Source organism: Papilio machaon, chromosome W (genome assembly GCF_912999745.1).
Source record: "Papilio machaon chromosome W, ilPapMach1.1, whole genome shotgun sequence".
NCBI lineage: Eukaryota > Metazoa > Arthropoda > Insecta > Lepidoptera > Papilionidae > Papilio > Papilio machaon.
Window position 1 is genome coordinate 4,238,972 of NC_060015.1, and position 16,227 is coordinate 4,255,198.

Genomic DNA, 16,227 nt, shown 5'->3' on the forward strand with positions numbered 1-16,227 from the left:
TTTAAAGACACATAGATCAAAATTCTATTTTCCATATATCTTATTAAATATGCCTCGTAAGTAATTCTTACGGTGCTGATATTACTAGACAATTTTGCATCAGTGACCCGACTCTTGTCTGAGTTTTGATGCCAATACACATAAATATATTGTGCACATAAACACGTAAGAATCGTTTCTCCTATAGAAAAACGTTCTCGTGAGATAATAGAAATTATCTGCATATTGCATAAGTTAATATATACTAACATTTGATAAATAAATATATATGACTTTAAGTAGTCATTTGCACACTTAAAAGATGTTAATACTAGACATTAAAACATTGATTTGCTACATTTTTAATCAACGTTCTTTAACTGTATTTAATTTACAGTTCTGCTTCAAATTGTATAGCAGATTATCTTCTACGTATTAATCAGATATTTTAAAATCATTGTCATTTCGGAAATTTTATAGCGGAAGAAACATTGAATTGATATTAAATGCATAAAAGTATACCCCATCCCAGAAGAAATTGACAACTGTATATTTACTTATTCTATAATATAATAGTAGTGCCGAGTTATAAATCTAGTTTTGTAGGCTGGAAACAGCCGGCTGAGTGGATTACAAATTCAGATCTACGTAACACTACAGTGTATCATGTTCACCAACGTGAACTTGACTGAGGTACGTCAAAGACAACAATCAGCTGGAAAAAAATAAATACAAACACCTTACAATTAACTCATTCACGACTAATCGTTGCTTCAGAAACCAACAGATCTGTCAGATATTTAGATATTTCCTAAGCTGATTGTATGCTTTAAAATTTTGAATTCACACGAGATATTTGTGATTATGGAATGTTTGTGGCGTTTTGTTCAGGCGGCTGTTCTGTTTCGGCGCTATACAAAACTATAATTGGATAATTGAAGCTTTTAAGTGGCCGTTTTGAGATGATTTAAAAAAAAACATGTATCCGAATGCCACTCACATTTTAATAAATATCCAACTAATTCTAAAATGATGTCAAATAGTAGAGCGTCATCCGTTTAAGATATTACGCTTCGTAAAAATGAGATCGCATTATATCTCAGTGCTGGGTTATCATATTCCAAGGATCATACAACGGGCCGTTGTGTTGTGGTAATGCTATCGGCCTTTGCCAAATATCAATACACGTTACATATAGAAAGTAAAATAAGATATTATATGTATCGTGTATTGATTGTTATCATATGTTTATGATATTTGGCTTAATGTATATCCAATGGTACGACTGAGTCTGGTGTTAATTGTCACAAGAAGGCCGACTGCAGCACCTCTTCAACAGCCTGCTCCAAGCAATGCTTCAGCTCCGCATATGTCACCACGAACACACTCTGCTCATCACGAGACATCAGCACCACCTGACAAATAACATCATTAATATCATCTCGGTAAAAAAATTGTCTTAGTTTAGTTAATTAATTAATTTTAAATAAAACTTTAATTAATAATTTAATTAGTTTTAATGTTTTAATTTAGTTTTTAATCCATCTTTCATCATCATCAAGATATCTACAGTTACTTTATCAGTTTTTATTTTAAGTTACGGACATTGTGCATATTTATTTGTTACCTTAGTGTTGCTACCGCTGTCAAGATGGTTGAGACAGTACGTCAGATGAGCCTGATCGAACCAAGGTCTTCCATCTTCAGTCACCGAGTGGAATACATAGTCACGGAACAACTTCAGCATGTACCGACCACCAGTCTCTGACCACTCCGGGTCCATGTTCAATCTGGAATTATATCAAAAATTACTACTAGTTCACTTAAATCAAATTTTACATATATTTGTGTATTTTTTTATTAATATACTTTAATTAATAATTAATTACCATCAATAATAGGTAAATTGACGAAGTGTCTGTATTTGTATAATTTTAACTTTTTCTAATACAAATTATACTTACTCGGGACGTTCATTAACAACACCAAGTTTGATGAGAATTCTCAAGAGGCGACCGTTATCCATTTCGTGTGCCAATTGCTCTTCAAAAACATCGGCACGACGCTCCAAAGCTTCCACCTAAATAATACATATTGAAGCAGTATAACATATCTTAGATAATATAATATGTACAGTGGCCTCTGCTTGCGGTATTCAAACTTTAAGCGAGAATCTTTTTAATGTTTTGTACGTCTTAAACCTATAATGGCAAATTAATTATTGTTACCGTATTTTACACTGTATAATATTTTTGTATGAAAATATTTATAGAATATGGAGGAGTTAATGTTCGTTGTTATATCACAATTTTTGTAACTGCAACACCGCGAACGGAAGTGACTGTACTTCATTAATATCTAACATACATTGAATTTTATACTTTTAATGTTTTCGAATATGAGAATTTAAAAAAAAATTACCTGAGTATAAAACCTGGCGCCTATCATCGGCATGAGATCAGTTACGGTGCGTCGGCCGGGAGATTTCGTCAACAAGAATCAAATCGAATACAACTACATTAGATAAATAAATATGATGTGAAAAAATACAAACATATGTTACAACCAGAGATAAACAACCTTTGCTCCCTAATTCAAATATGTAGTATAAGATTTTGTTAACTAATTTTTATGATTTCAATGCTTCCATCAATTGACCATAATTTACCGATCCCTGTATTATACAATTCAATATTAATGAATACATACATTATCAAATTCTGCAGATCAGCAGAATAAGTTCTGGAGACAAGGTCCATGGAGGCGGCGAGATTATCGCAATGCATTGAGCGGCACGCGAGAGCAAGGGCCAGCCGACCCAAAGCTACTAAAATCATCCTGCTGGGCCTAGGAAAAATATATAAGAAATTATAACATGCATTGACCTCTATATATTTCGAACTACATAAGTCAGACTTAAAAGCGCCTAAATCTATCTATATTAGTAGTTAATACCAACAAAACACCACAGCTTATAGCCTGTCCAGTAAAATACAGAGGTAAGTATAGTGCTAACCAAATTTAACAGCAGCTCCGAATATCCGTTGTGCACAAATGTGCTCGCAGATAACATCGAGCCGCCATAAAGTTTGAATCTTATAATACCTGTATGATGTCTATGGAATTGTGATGTTCGATGACATCAGCAGTACCGCACCAGGAAATGCGCACTCTACATCCGTTCATCACTACCTTGGATGGATCCAATGTCCTGAATAAATAAATATAGCATTAATTCCCAAATTATTATATAATATTGTCATATATCTTGGAGGCTCTTAACCTCATCAAAGTCACTGTGTAATACATATTAGGTATATCGGATTGAGAGTGGAGTTTAATGAGGAGCGCTCAGATGACATTGTGTCAGTAATATATAAATATATATATATATATATATTTATTTATATATATATATATATATATATATATATATATATATATATATATATATATATATATATATATATAATATTTGGGAAAAACTGCACATTATGCTCAAACTTATAAATGTCGTCCGCCGTTCGGGACTCTGTCCGCGGCATTTAAAAAAAAACTGAATAAGTAGTCTATGTGCTCTTCTTGACTATGATCTACATCTATGCCAAATTTCATCAAGATCTGTTGAGGTGTTCTGGAAATACCTTCAAATAAACATTCATCCATCCATCCATCTAAATTAGTTATCACTAATATCTTCTTCATCTCAAAATTTTTACAATATTATTGAAAATGTGAATTAAAATAATGGCTGCCATATATAAAATTTGACATTCCACTGTTCTCTTTAAGGTCGATTTAATATGTAATTTAGTAAAAAAAACAGTATACTTAGTTATTTCAATATTACTTAGTTTAAGGTTTACAAAGTTATGTACTGGTGTATAGCATTATAAAAAAAAAAGATCTCGTCCACCTGCAAGCCAGTCCAGCAGTGTGTATGGCGCGCAAGGCGGCCGTCAACTGCACGAGGAAACTCCACAGAACCGCCTCCGGGAGTAATGCACCACAAGCCAAAGCACGGAGCATAGCGTTTTTCTATACAAGAAAAAAAACCAATAAATAATACATAAAGATAATAGATTTCAAATACAATATTTTCATTGTATTAATAAAACTACCGGAGTCCGCAAACAGAATAGATAGATAAAAATGGGTTTTTGAGCTAAGTAAATACTTCATGTTCACGATTTTTTTTTTTAATTTCACATACAGACACTCTTTAAATAAAATTTCTTTTTAAAGAGTAATCTACTTTAAAAGAACGACTATAATAAGCGAACGAACTACCAAACTACCGGAATAGTTTCGTAATTACACTTTGCTTTCTGCAAACTACTACTTTCTTTCCTTGTACAAATTAGCTGCAGAAATTAGTATTTTATATTTCTCATTATATGAACCATGTACTTCAGCTTTTTTTTTTATTATATGCAGCACTTCTTTTTCTTCATGCTCCCTAACACCGTTACTGCTGGAACTTTTTGTCAGAATAAAATGAGGGTAAAGTTTTCGAGTGAGGGTAAACTTTTTGTATGTCTAGTGTTAGAGACAAAAATGAACACTGTGCCGGTGTATCGGCGCAGCACTAGACATGTCAAATATCAACGCTTACGTCGCCTCACTACAGCTATCTGTCACTTGGTTTCGGGAACTTTAGCGCGCAATACGCTCGAGATGATCTTGACTAATAATTCTCTAAAACTAGTTACCTGGTGAGTATAAGGACGCGGTGCATCCGGATCAGAGGAGAATGGATCATGTAAAGTGCCATTGGAGTCAGAAGAGTTACCAGCGCCATTGTTACGTATGTACTTGCTCATGAGAGTCTCACAGCCAGGATGATAATCATACACCATCACCAATGCTGTAAAAATATATATATATATATGTAGTTATAGTAATATTTAAAAATAAATACATCAAATAACTATAGATACCATTAAGGAAACACTTATACAAAAAACATAAAGCTTTTCATTTTTTTAGTAACATCATCAGCTCACTATACGTCCCCACCGAGGGGCTCGGAGCCTACCCCAAGTTAGGGGTGACTAGGCCATAGTGAACCACGCTGGCCAAGTGCGGGTTGACTTCACACATATCATTGAATTTCTTCTCAGATATGTGCAGCATCACGATGTTTTCCTTCACCGTAAGAACGTCGGATAAATGTACATATGTAAATCGAAAATCGAAAAACACATTGGTACATGGCGGGATTCGAACCCTGGACATGCAGTGTGCAAGTCAAGTGCTTAACCCCTGATCCGACGACGCTCTAGTTTCTTAGTAACAATTTTTTTAAATTTCTACTTACAGTTATCTCCAAAGGCCACAGTAGTGAAGCACTCCTGGAGTCTAACAACATTGGGATGGTCCAACTGCTTCCAGAGATCAAGGCGAGGACTGGGCATAGCGGAGTACGCGTGAAGACGGCGCAGAGCTATATGCTCTCCACTCTGACGGTGAGCAGCGCGATACGATGATGTCAACGAGTGGGGTCCAACACCCTCTAATGGCACCAAATCCGAATACATCTCCACGTTCTCTGGTAACTCTGGAACAATATTATTTAATGTACTCTCACTCTGTGTACTCTTAGACAATGTTATAAAGTGCACAATAGCAATGAATAATTTAAACATTCGGGACATTATCATATAAAGCTTGCAATGGGTTTCTCTGTTATCTCTGTTTTTTTAAAGGTAATGACAAAGATGACGATATGTTTTATACAGAGATTTTGAACTCAGAAACCCACAGTTAGACGGTCTTGCTAATATATTTTAACTTGAACACACGTCATATGAGATAAAACATGGCTACTAAAACATTTATGCGTAGTGTTATTTAGAATAGTCCAGACGGTCTCTGAGTGAGAGCACTTTATTTTTCCTCTCTTTCAACATATGACGTCATTGATCGAATTCATTTAAATGGCTAAACAGATTGTGTTAACCCAATGTACAATTTAACTTGTAAAATAGGTTTATTTTTGTGAATCTAAATAAATTCTGAACGTTTTGAAAATCATACACACGGGGAATATCAAATAGTATAAATTACGTTTTTATTACCTATATATTGATAGGGCATCAGAAATATATCTTTGTTCCTCTGGTATGTCTCCGCTTTAATAGTTTCTGGCATGTAGAATGACTCAGCAAGACCTGAAGACAAAATATCTTATTTAACATTTACACCACAGAAATAAAATCAGCGACAAACTCTAATTTTATAGAAAACATTTGTATATTTATCTCCCACTCATTCCTAACTCACTTGACAAATTTCTATAATTTAGTATGTATTAAAAACGTAAAAAATAAAAATAAAATGGACTTCAGATTTGCAACATTCGCAACGATCAGAAAGAAAAAATCTAACATTAAGATAACTTATTGAATCGCAACTGGCAAAGGTATTTAAAAATTATTTATATTTGAAGTATTTCGCTTAATATTATAAATGCGAAAGTTTAGATGGATGTTTGTTTGAAGGTATCTCCAGAACGGCTGCATGGATCTCGTTAAAATTTGGCACAGATGTAGTACATAGTTTGGAAGAACACATATGCTACTAATTAAGTTTTTTTTAATTCCGCGCGGTCAGAGTAGCGGGCGACAGCTAGCTATAAATATAGCATAATTTTTGCAAAGCTGTTTCAATAATATTAAAACTATAGCTATAAAATAGCCAAAGGTTTAGAAAAATATCTGCATTTCTTTTAAAATTCTTGAGTAATTTATAATATATTGCATTTATCTACCAAAATGACATTTAACATCAGATCAACAAAATGAAAGCAAAGCAATTTAAATAAAGCAAAAAATCGCTATTGTAGCTATAATCGCTTCATCATCATCATCAGCCCACTATACATCCCCACTTAGGTTCTCTAGGGAGGGAGCCTACCCTAAGTTAAGGATGACTAGGACATAGTCAACCACGCTGGCCCAGTGCGGGTTGACTTCACACATATCTTTGTAATATGTAATCGCTTCAATATCGAAAAAAAATGTGTTCGCTTAAACATAGCAATTAAAACTAAACATTTGTCAAGTTGTTAATAATTAATTATTAAATGAAATTGTTTAGATGGACGGATGAATGAATGGATGTTTGTTTGAAGGTATCTCCGTCGTTACGGAGAACATTGAACCGTTGTTCTACGGATCTTGATGAAATTTAGCACAGATGTAGAACATAGTCTGGAAGAACACTTAGTGTACTTTTCAAGTTTTTTTTTAATTTCGCGCTGACGGAGTCGCGGGCGACAGCTAGTGTTACATAACATTTAAATAAGACGGGCATTAATATTTAGATATTTTTAGCTTTAGTTATACTTAGATTGTTTAATAATTAAAAATGAGAGCCAAATAATTAATACTATGTAGTATTTAATTTATTGCAGTTAAAAAGTAATACTATTTTTTTTAAATATAGGGATATTTTACGACTTATTGCTTTTGTCTAAATTAAATAGACACAGTACACAGCGCAGCATCGAATGTAATCCATCGATTTTGAAACATTATTCAAAGTTTATTTTATAATAAATGTGCATTTCCACTACTGAACTGTACGAAAACAAAGATATTGAGAGGATTGACAATATTTTTTCTACATTTCGACAGTGGAAACGCACAGTAACTAAAACAACGCAAGAGCTAAAATTAAAAAACTATACAGCCGAAAGCTTAGCATAGATACTAAAAATTTGCTTGATCTGCAGTACAAAAAAATACACAAAGCATAACACTTAGCTATTCGATCTCTTTGCTAATACAAAGAGATCGAATAGCTAAGAGAAATATTAAGCAATTCGCTTATCTGAATTTCTAAATATACAAAACTCCTCTCCAATAGTATCTCCGAATAAAAAAATATATTTACGAAGTCACTGGTGTTCATGTCATTTGAAACACATTCGCCTATAATAGAGTAAAATTAAAATACAAGAAATCTACATACCGGACTTGGGTATTATGGGACTTGGACCCATGTGAGTCGGAGTGCTGCAATACATTTGCGATGGGTAGCCCGAAGATGGGCTCGGACCTCCACTAGCTCCCATCATCTGTTCTGCACCTGCTAGGAAAATATTTACAATATACAACATATCCATAGATGTATGAAGATGAAGATATTTAAATTTTAGTATTTTTTAGAATCTTCATTCGTATTGTAACTGTTGTAATGTCTTTGAACGGATTATGACATTAGTGGTATAAAAATTCACATTCTCTGCTTACTCCTATGTGTTACCAGTCGATATTAATATTCGATCCTTTAGATGGATCCTATAATTTATTAAGTTGTATGTAATGGAGTAAAAATATTTGATCACCTCGTACATAATAGATTATGTTTTAAGATTTGAGAATAGCTTTTGACCTTTGACATTTCAATTCAAAAATTACTAGTGCAGTTAAAATCTGCCGGCTTCTTTAAGTTAATCATCACATAAATTTAATGAAATAGTGTTTATGTTTGCAGTGAGTTAAATACATACCAGGCTTGGAAATCATCGGGCCTGGCACCATGTGACTGGGAGTGCTACAGAACATTTGAGAGGCGTAGGATGATGAGGCGCTAGGCACCGCACCAGCGCCACGACAAGCTTCAGCCCCGACTGTGATATGAAATAGCAATCATATAACCAAAGAATAACAAAGAGTAAGGAAGAATTACTTGTTAACATATTCAATACTTCTCAAATCTTAATATTCTAAAGTGAACTTGACGGGATAGTCAATAACAGTGAATGTGTTAGATGCCCGATTTATTTGAGCCATACCACTTGCAAATAACAGTAAGAATTAAGTCAAAAGATAAAAAGAAAATGGTATTATCAAGTAGTCAAAGGAAGATAAAATGTAAAAGATAAAACTACTACTTACCAGGCTTGGGAACCATCAGATTTGGTCCCATATGAGTTGGAGTGCTGCAGAACATTTGGGAGGAATATCCAGAAGATTGACTCGGACCACCACTAACTCCAAGTCCCGGATCCGGACCTGTAGGTTGACAATAATCAAACAAATTAACACTTCACTCCAAGAAATTATTTGCTAGTTTGTGAAATAAAATACATACCAGGCTTAGATATCATTGGGCCTGGACCATATGAGTTGGGGTATTACAGAACATTTGTGATGCATATGATGAAGATGCACTCGGGCCTGGGTTACCTCCACGGCAAGATTCCGAATTAGCTGAGAAATAATATTTTAAAGACAAATTCATCTATTCAACATTAAGATTATGCATCCCATCTTAACAGCTTTTACAAAAGCTATATAAATTGTGCATAAGCTACATATGCATATAATAATGTATCTATTTATATGATTGATCAAAAACTAAAATAATATTCACGTACCCAAGGAAGCCGAAGAATTCAGGGCTCCGGAAGTATTGAGGCCATCATTTGTTGAATAAAAGTATGTTGTACCACCAACATTCTCCTAATAAATAAACATTAAATAACTAAGTCACAGTCACAAATAATAAATTGGATATACAAATAATTTTACATTTATTTTTCAATGTTGAAATTACCTGTTTATCATAGACGCTTAAAAATATCTGGCAATTTGAAACAAACACACAAATATGAGATAAGTACAATACAAATTGCATTAAAAAATGTGACATACATAATTCACATTTACCTGATGTACTTGCATATTGGGCACAGGGACCATGGTAGAAGGTGGCGAGTTTTCTGGAGACTCGGGTAAAACATTCGTTGGAGGTGGTGGTAAAGTGAAGTAATTCATGGGAACATATTCACTTATAAATACCTAAAATTGATATAATACTTCATACAAATATTATAAATGTCATTGTTTAGATGAACGGACGGCCCAACGGATCTTTATGAAATTTGGCACATTTGTAGAACATAGTCTGGAAGAACACATAGGCTACTTTTTAAGTTTTTTTTCTATTCCGCGCAGACGGAGTCGCGGGCGACTGTTAGTTAATAATAAATATGACAACTCGTTATTGATCAACTTTTGAGAATGTACAAACGGAAAAGTATTAATTATTGGCGTAAAGACTGTACCAAAAGAAAATAAAAGTTTTTTAAGGAGAAGGGGTCAACCGAGAAGCGGTTCCGCTAATATTAGTTGATTCGACCTATTGCAGATGCATTACCAATCTTTATCTCTGCCAGCACCTTGGGGGTTGCATGACTACATATTTAACATCACAATTAATTGACTAGATGTTTCAAATTACATCTCCCACTAAACCTATTTAATCTTTTCTGTGAATTTCAAAGGATATTTATGAAAAAAACATCAAGAACTTGTAAGATATTATGTAAATATTATAATAGATAATCTATTATTGAAGACCATATGTGTAAACATAAATGTCACAATGTAAGTAAAGAAATTGTTAGTCAACATGGTTGGAGAAGAAGTTACAGCAGATATAACATTGTCTAACCCAAAGGAATAGGCAACTTACAAACAACTGGCTAAATGTTGCCTCTATACCTATTTCTGTTGCACTATAATGTATCCGTAATGAATATATCGCTAAAGAAAATAACCAGCTATTGATATATAATTAGAAAATATTAACACATCTGATGCCAGCGACTGACTTGATAAATTAATTTTCATGCAAAAAAAGTCAAATTGGCATGGAAAGTGCTAAAATTACATAAAATCACAATGGGTGTTATATGTTAATGAACTATTGTTAATTAGCTGGCGCATGTGACTCCATCTGCATGGGATTTAAAAAACTAAATAAATAACCTATGTGTTCTTCCTGACATTGTTCTACATGTATGCTAAATTTCACAGAGATCCATGCAGCTGTTCTGAAAATACCTTCAAACCAATATCCATCCAACCAAACATTCACATTTATAACATTAGTAAGATTTGTGAACTTTAACTATGAGATAGTGAAGTTATTTAAATTAAATACATTATTCATTAGAAAAAGTGCTTCAATTATTTAAAAAAATAATCTCATAGTAAGTTCTTCACATTTTATTGATCTTAAAGTGAATATCACAGAACAAATTTGTTAAATTTCAAAACAGATCAAAGATGAAATAAAATTATATTATGTTTATTTATTTCCCTGAGTAAAGCGACAAATGAGGTTAACTACACACTTACCTTTCTCATGGCAGGTGGAGAAGACTCCAAACTGAGCTGACCCATAGACTGGTTCAAATATCTTGTGGGAGTGGTGGCGGAATGATTCTGGAATTATTAGTATATTTACCCACATGGAAGTTGAAAATATATCTAAGAAATAATTGATGTACAAAAATTTCATTTGAAAATTTCTTTGTAACTGCATATTTTCAATCAAAATACTCTGAATTGGTAGAAAATCTACAAGTTCATTTGAGTTTTCATCAAAGATTGCTTTCCTTTCACTAGACACCAAATCTTATCTGTGTTTATAGTTATTTATAAAAGCAGTTTTGATTTTATGTGAAGTACTTCAAAGTATTGTTAAAGAAATATATTTCATACCATATATGTGGCCAATTTGGATTCCTGAGGTAGTCCATTGGGAGGTGAGTATTGCATATAGATTGAGGGGTCCATTTTGGTTAAGTCCAGCTAACCACAGATAAGGACAATTAACATTATTAGTGTTTTTGTTAGATAATTAACTATTCATATGACAATTTGTATTAAATAAAATAAAAATCGATTTTAATAATTCTATATAACTTCTATTTTGTGAAAAGAAATATTTTTGTTATAAGGAAATTCTTTTACACTACACAAATCAATACATTTTTGTGTGTGAATACAAAAAAAGTAAATGGCTACACCTCATCACTAAAACAATCAAATTATTGCTGCACAACAATCTAGATGCAGAATTGCCTCCATTTAATACAAAGAAAAGAGGATGATCCATTCCTCCTCTGCCAATTCAACAATCCTATCCAGAAAGAACCAAAAAAAATAATAGAATTTGGTCTTAAGTTTATGCAAATTTACAAATCTATTTGTTTTAAACTTTTTTCAAAACACTTCATGTACTGAACATGGTGAAAGAAAAACCTTTTTTATTTTTAATTTTGTAATGATTTTTACTAAAATAATTTGAGTTTCTTTGTTATAATATTTATTTCCATTTCAAAACGTAATATGTATGGAGCATAGATTACTTTTAACTGTAATTAACTAGTAGATAAATCTGAAACTGTAGAAATTGTTTATGATGTGTAATATGAGATATATATTAATTTATTTTTTTAAAAGATGGATGACGGGAAAAGTAATAGTAATCGTAACAATGTTGCTCAAATTATCGATTACCTTTTCAATATTGCATTTACAAATAATATGACAATATGTTTGTTAAACATATTATATATTTTATCTTACCATATGTCATTTAAAATCTTCAATATCTGCGACTAAAAAATATGTTGTACTTATAGTAGTAAAATATGTCGTTTTTTTCTCTCGAGGTATCCCTTGAATATGTAGGTACAATTTTGACATTACGTAGAAAGATGTATATATCAAAAATATGTAGACTCACCTGATAATTTACACTTCTAGTATTTCATTTTTTCTTCGGTGCTCCTGTTCCTATCAAATTTATATATAACCATTGAAAACAAAAGGTCTAGACATTTTTACAAAGTGCTTTCTTTTAGGGATGTTAAAATAATAATCGATTATGAAAAAATCGATTATTATAAGATTTTTTACGATTTTTATGGAACGATTATTTTTTTTACAAAAATCGATTTTTTAAAAATCGATTATATAATTTATTCGATTTTTCTAAAAGCGCTATCGATGAGATATTTCACGCCCTGCGACATATGATACGATAAACAAGTTCATTGCAAATTGTTGTAAATGAACAAGTCAGTTTAATATATTTTTATATTCTAATACTTATGCCTTCTAATATTAAATTAAATAAGAAAACAACTCTGTCTGTCTCGCTTTTATGCTAAAACTACTGAACCGATTTAAATTAAATTTGGTACAAAGATAGTCTAGATCTAGAGCCTGAAGAAAGGACATGGGCTACTTATTAAATAGAAATAGAATAGAATTCAATGAAATAATAAAAAAAGGATTTTCATGTGATTGAAAGAGGGGGATATGGAAGTATGATCAATTTTATAGTTAGAAGCTTGAAACTTATTTTTAGTCTGTTAATTTGATATAAATAAATATGACATTTTAAATTTGTAAAAGTTACCCTCTAGGGAGCAAAATAACAATAGGGAATAGGACTTGAAAGTTTGTATGGAAAAATATAAGGTTTACGAGAATGTTTTGTATGTTTAATATGTTTTGATGTAATTTTTATAATGTTAAGTAAAATAATTAGCCTAAATAATTAAAATGCTACCCGAAAAAAGTATTTCACGCGGAAGAAGTCATTAGCACAGCTAGTTTATCTTATTTGTGATTATTAATATTTTTTTTAGTGTTTAAATGAATGTTTAAGAAATTATTTGTTTCATATTTTCGTTTTTAAAATCATAAGTTTGTTGTTTTGTTTTACTACATTTACTTAATTTTTATTTTATTTTATAAAATGTTTTATTGCAATAAGTGCCAAGGAAATAATATATTGTATTTCTATATTTTCCCTGTATTTTAAATTTTTTTATAAAAATCGACTAAAATCGATTATTTTTTATTTAAAAATCGATTAATCGACAAATCGATTTTTATCATCCACTGTAAAAATCGATTTTCGAAAAATCGATTTTTAACTCAATGTTAACATCCCTACTTTCTTTTCTGTCTACTGTATTCCTTGACGTTCTGTCAAGCCTTCACAAATTACTATACTTTTACGGTTTTACGGGAATTGTTTTTAAGAGTGTATTGATAGAACATTAACAACTAATTTGTTCACAATCAATTCATAATATGAATCAATAATTCACTATTTTTCCTACGCAAAAAACATTGGATGGTGGATAAAGAACACGAAGCAAATACATAATACAACTATGTAAGTAAAATTGTGTGCGTGTTAAATATGTATGTGTATGTAACCATAACCAACCAATTGAGTTTGAGCAGCAATCATAGACAACAGGTTATTATAGACGATTCAATATCCAAACAGTATTGCGCATTCATAACGCGAGTAAGTAATTAGTGTCGAAAGGCAGGTAAATCTCTAGAGACATTGTCTAGAGACAATTTGTCCTTTTCCCAGAGGGATAATAGTGGCGCGTGCTGTGAAGCTGGGATAAGAGTAAGACAAACCAAATTATGATAACTAGCGCCCTCCTGTCATTATAAACAATGTCGGAAAGTGACTGAACTCTGATGAATGGATAGGGATAGCTTTGGGATTTTGTGCCAATTTAATTTTTGCCATTTTGTCGCTAACGGTTGGAGTGGTTGCAGTGGTGAGGAATCGAACTGTACAACTATACAACTAACAGACTGCAATTCACTGTCAGGAACATCTACAGGCGCGTTCAAATCGGAACCATTCAAAAGCTGTTATTTCCGCTTGGAATGACTTATCCATTTATAAAGATTCCTTTTTTTTTTTTTTTTTTTTAAAGTCTGGAAATGCATTTACGCACCCCTACGCCGGGCTGTGCGATGGCGTAGGGAGTGTGGGACTCGCCGGCCGCAGAAGGCGACCGGAATACCCACTAAAACCAGACTGCCCTCTGACGCGTTACGGCGGGGCCACGGGAAACGCGTTAGCTTACTTCCGTGACCCCGCCTGCGTTTGGCCCTAAGGGGCCCTCAATTTTGAGGCGTGGAGAGAAGGGCAGCAGCAAATTGCCGCCTGCTTCTCCCCACTCTTCTGCGCCGGAGCGGGGGCGCTAGGGGATCCCCTTCGCGCTCCCGCTCCCTCTCCTCCTTCTGCGATATGACAGTTTCACAGAAGGAGGAGACCGCGTTCCAAGACCTCTCACTTCCCAACATGGCGCGCACGACGCCGGGAAGTGAGAGGTCGCCGCCTATCGCCGCCACCAGGGTGCGGCGCTCTTCTGTCCAGGCGCAGCACACTTCAAGTGTGTGCTGCGCCGTATCCTCATCGGCGCCGAAAAGATTCCTGGGCCAAGCACGAATAATTGTGACAATGACAATCCTTACTTCCTTACTTCCTTACTAATATTATAAATGCGAAAGTAACTCTGTCTGTCTGTCTCGCTTTCACGCCAAAACTACTGAACCGTTTTAAATGAAATTTGGTACACAGATAGTCTAGAGCCTGAGGATGGACATAGGCTATATTTTAACGCGAAAAAAGGGTTGTAAGGGGTTGAAAGTGGGGGTGAAAGTTTGTATGGAAGTGTCGCCTACTATTGTTTACTGAACCGATTTAAATTAAATTTGGTACACAGATATTCTAGAGCCTCAGAAAGAACATAGGCTACTTTTGAACGCGAAAACAGGGTTGTAAGGGGTTGAAAGTGGGGCTGCTAATTTGATGTAAATAAGTAAGAATTTCGATTTTTGTAAAAATTTTACCCGTAAGGGTGCTAAATAACAATAGGGGATGAAAATTTGTTTCGCAATATGTGAGGTTTTAATGAATATTTTGTTTAATATGTTTTACTATTATACTTACTGATATTTAGCTTAGAGCCTGAGAAAGGACAAAGATTAATTTTTATCGTGAAAGAGGGTTTATAAGAGGGTAAAAGTAGGGGTCGAAATTTGTATGGACGTATCGTCATTTTTACAGTTAGAAGCTTATAACTTTTTTTAGGCTGCTAATTTGATATTAATAAATAGGTCATTTAAAGTTTTACCCTTAATGTTGCAATATAATAAGGGAATAGGGGATGAAAATTTGCATAAGAGTAAATGAATATTTTGTAAGTTCCATTTGTTTTGTTGTAATTTTTTATAAGTTTAAATAAAATACCTCAACAACAACAACTAAATTCACGCCCGTAACCCAGAGGGATAGGTAGAGACCAAACACCTACATTTGGTGCGGTCGTGGCACACCTATCTCTATGTCTACATCCATACATCAACGCATAGCACGTCGGTCAAGTAAAATAATAATCCTTAAAAAAAATGCTTAACGAAAACAGTATTTCACGCGGACGAAGTCGCGGGCACAGCTAGTAAAAAAATAAAGAAAATCCTGTATTCAGGCATCCATCAAAGGATTATTTCGTTTAATAACATAAAATAATATGTAGTTTGTACTACTAGAATTATTATTCCGGCATCTTAGATTCTATAATGAATTTTGTTTTATCATTTATGGAATAAA

The 16,227-nt window shown here is 33.2% G+C and overlaps 1 protein-coding gene across 1 annotated transcript; it reads right to left on the reverse strand.

The window, feature by feature from the left end:
- Positions 1-952: 952 nt before the first annotated feature.
- On the reverse strand, positions 953-11,580 carry LOC123723176 (PAN2-PAN3 deadenylation complex subunit PAN3-like). Its single transcript, XM_045685738.1, is given in 20 exon segments — positions 953-1,394; positions 1,607-1,769; positions 1,944-2,059; positions 2,401-2,479; positions 2,689-2,810; positions 2,812-2,826; positions 3,085-3,190; positions 3,896-4,017; positions 4,692-4,846; positions 5,300-5,539; positions 6,060-6,152; positions 7,957-8,076; positions 8,498-8,617; positions 8,886-9,002; positions 9,082-9,106; positions 9,109-9,200; positions 9,368-9,452; positions 9,660-9,791; positions 11,136-11,222; positions 11,502-11,580. Coding segments are annotated over 20 exon segments (2,175 nt in total). The 5' UTR covers positions 11,577-11,580; the 3' UTR covers positions 953-1,283.
- Positions 11,581-16,227: the final 4,647 nt, after the last annotated feature.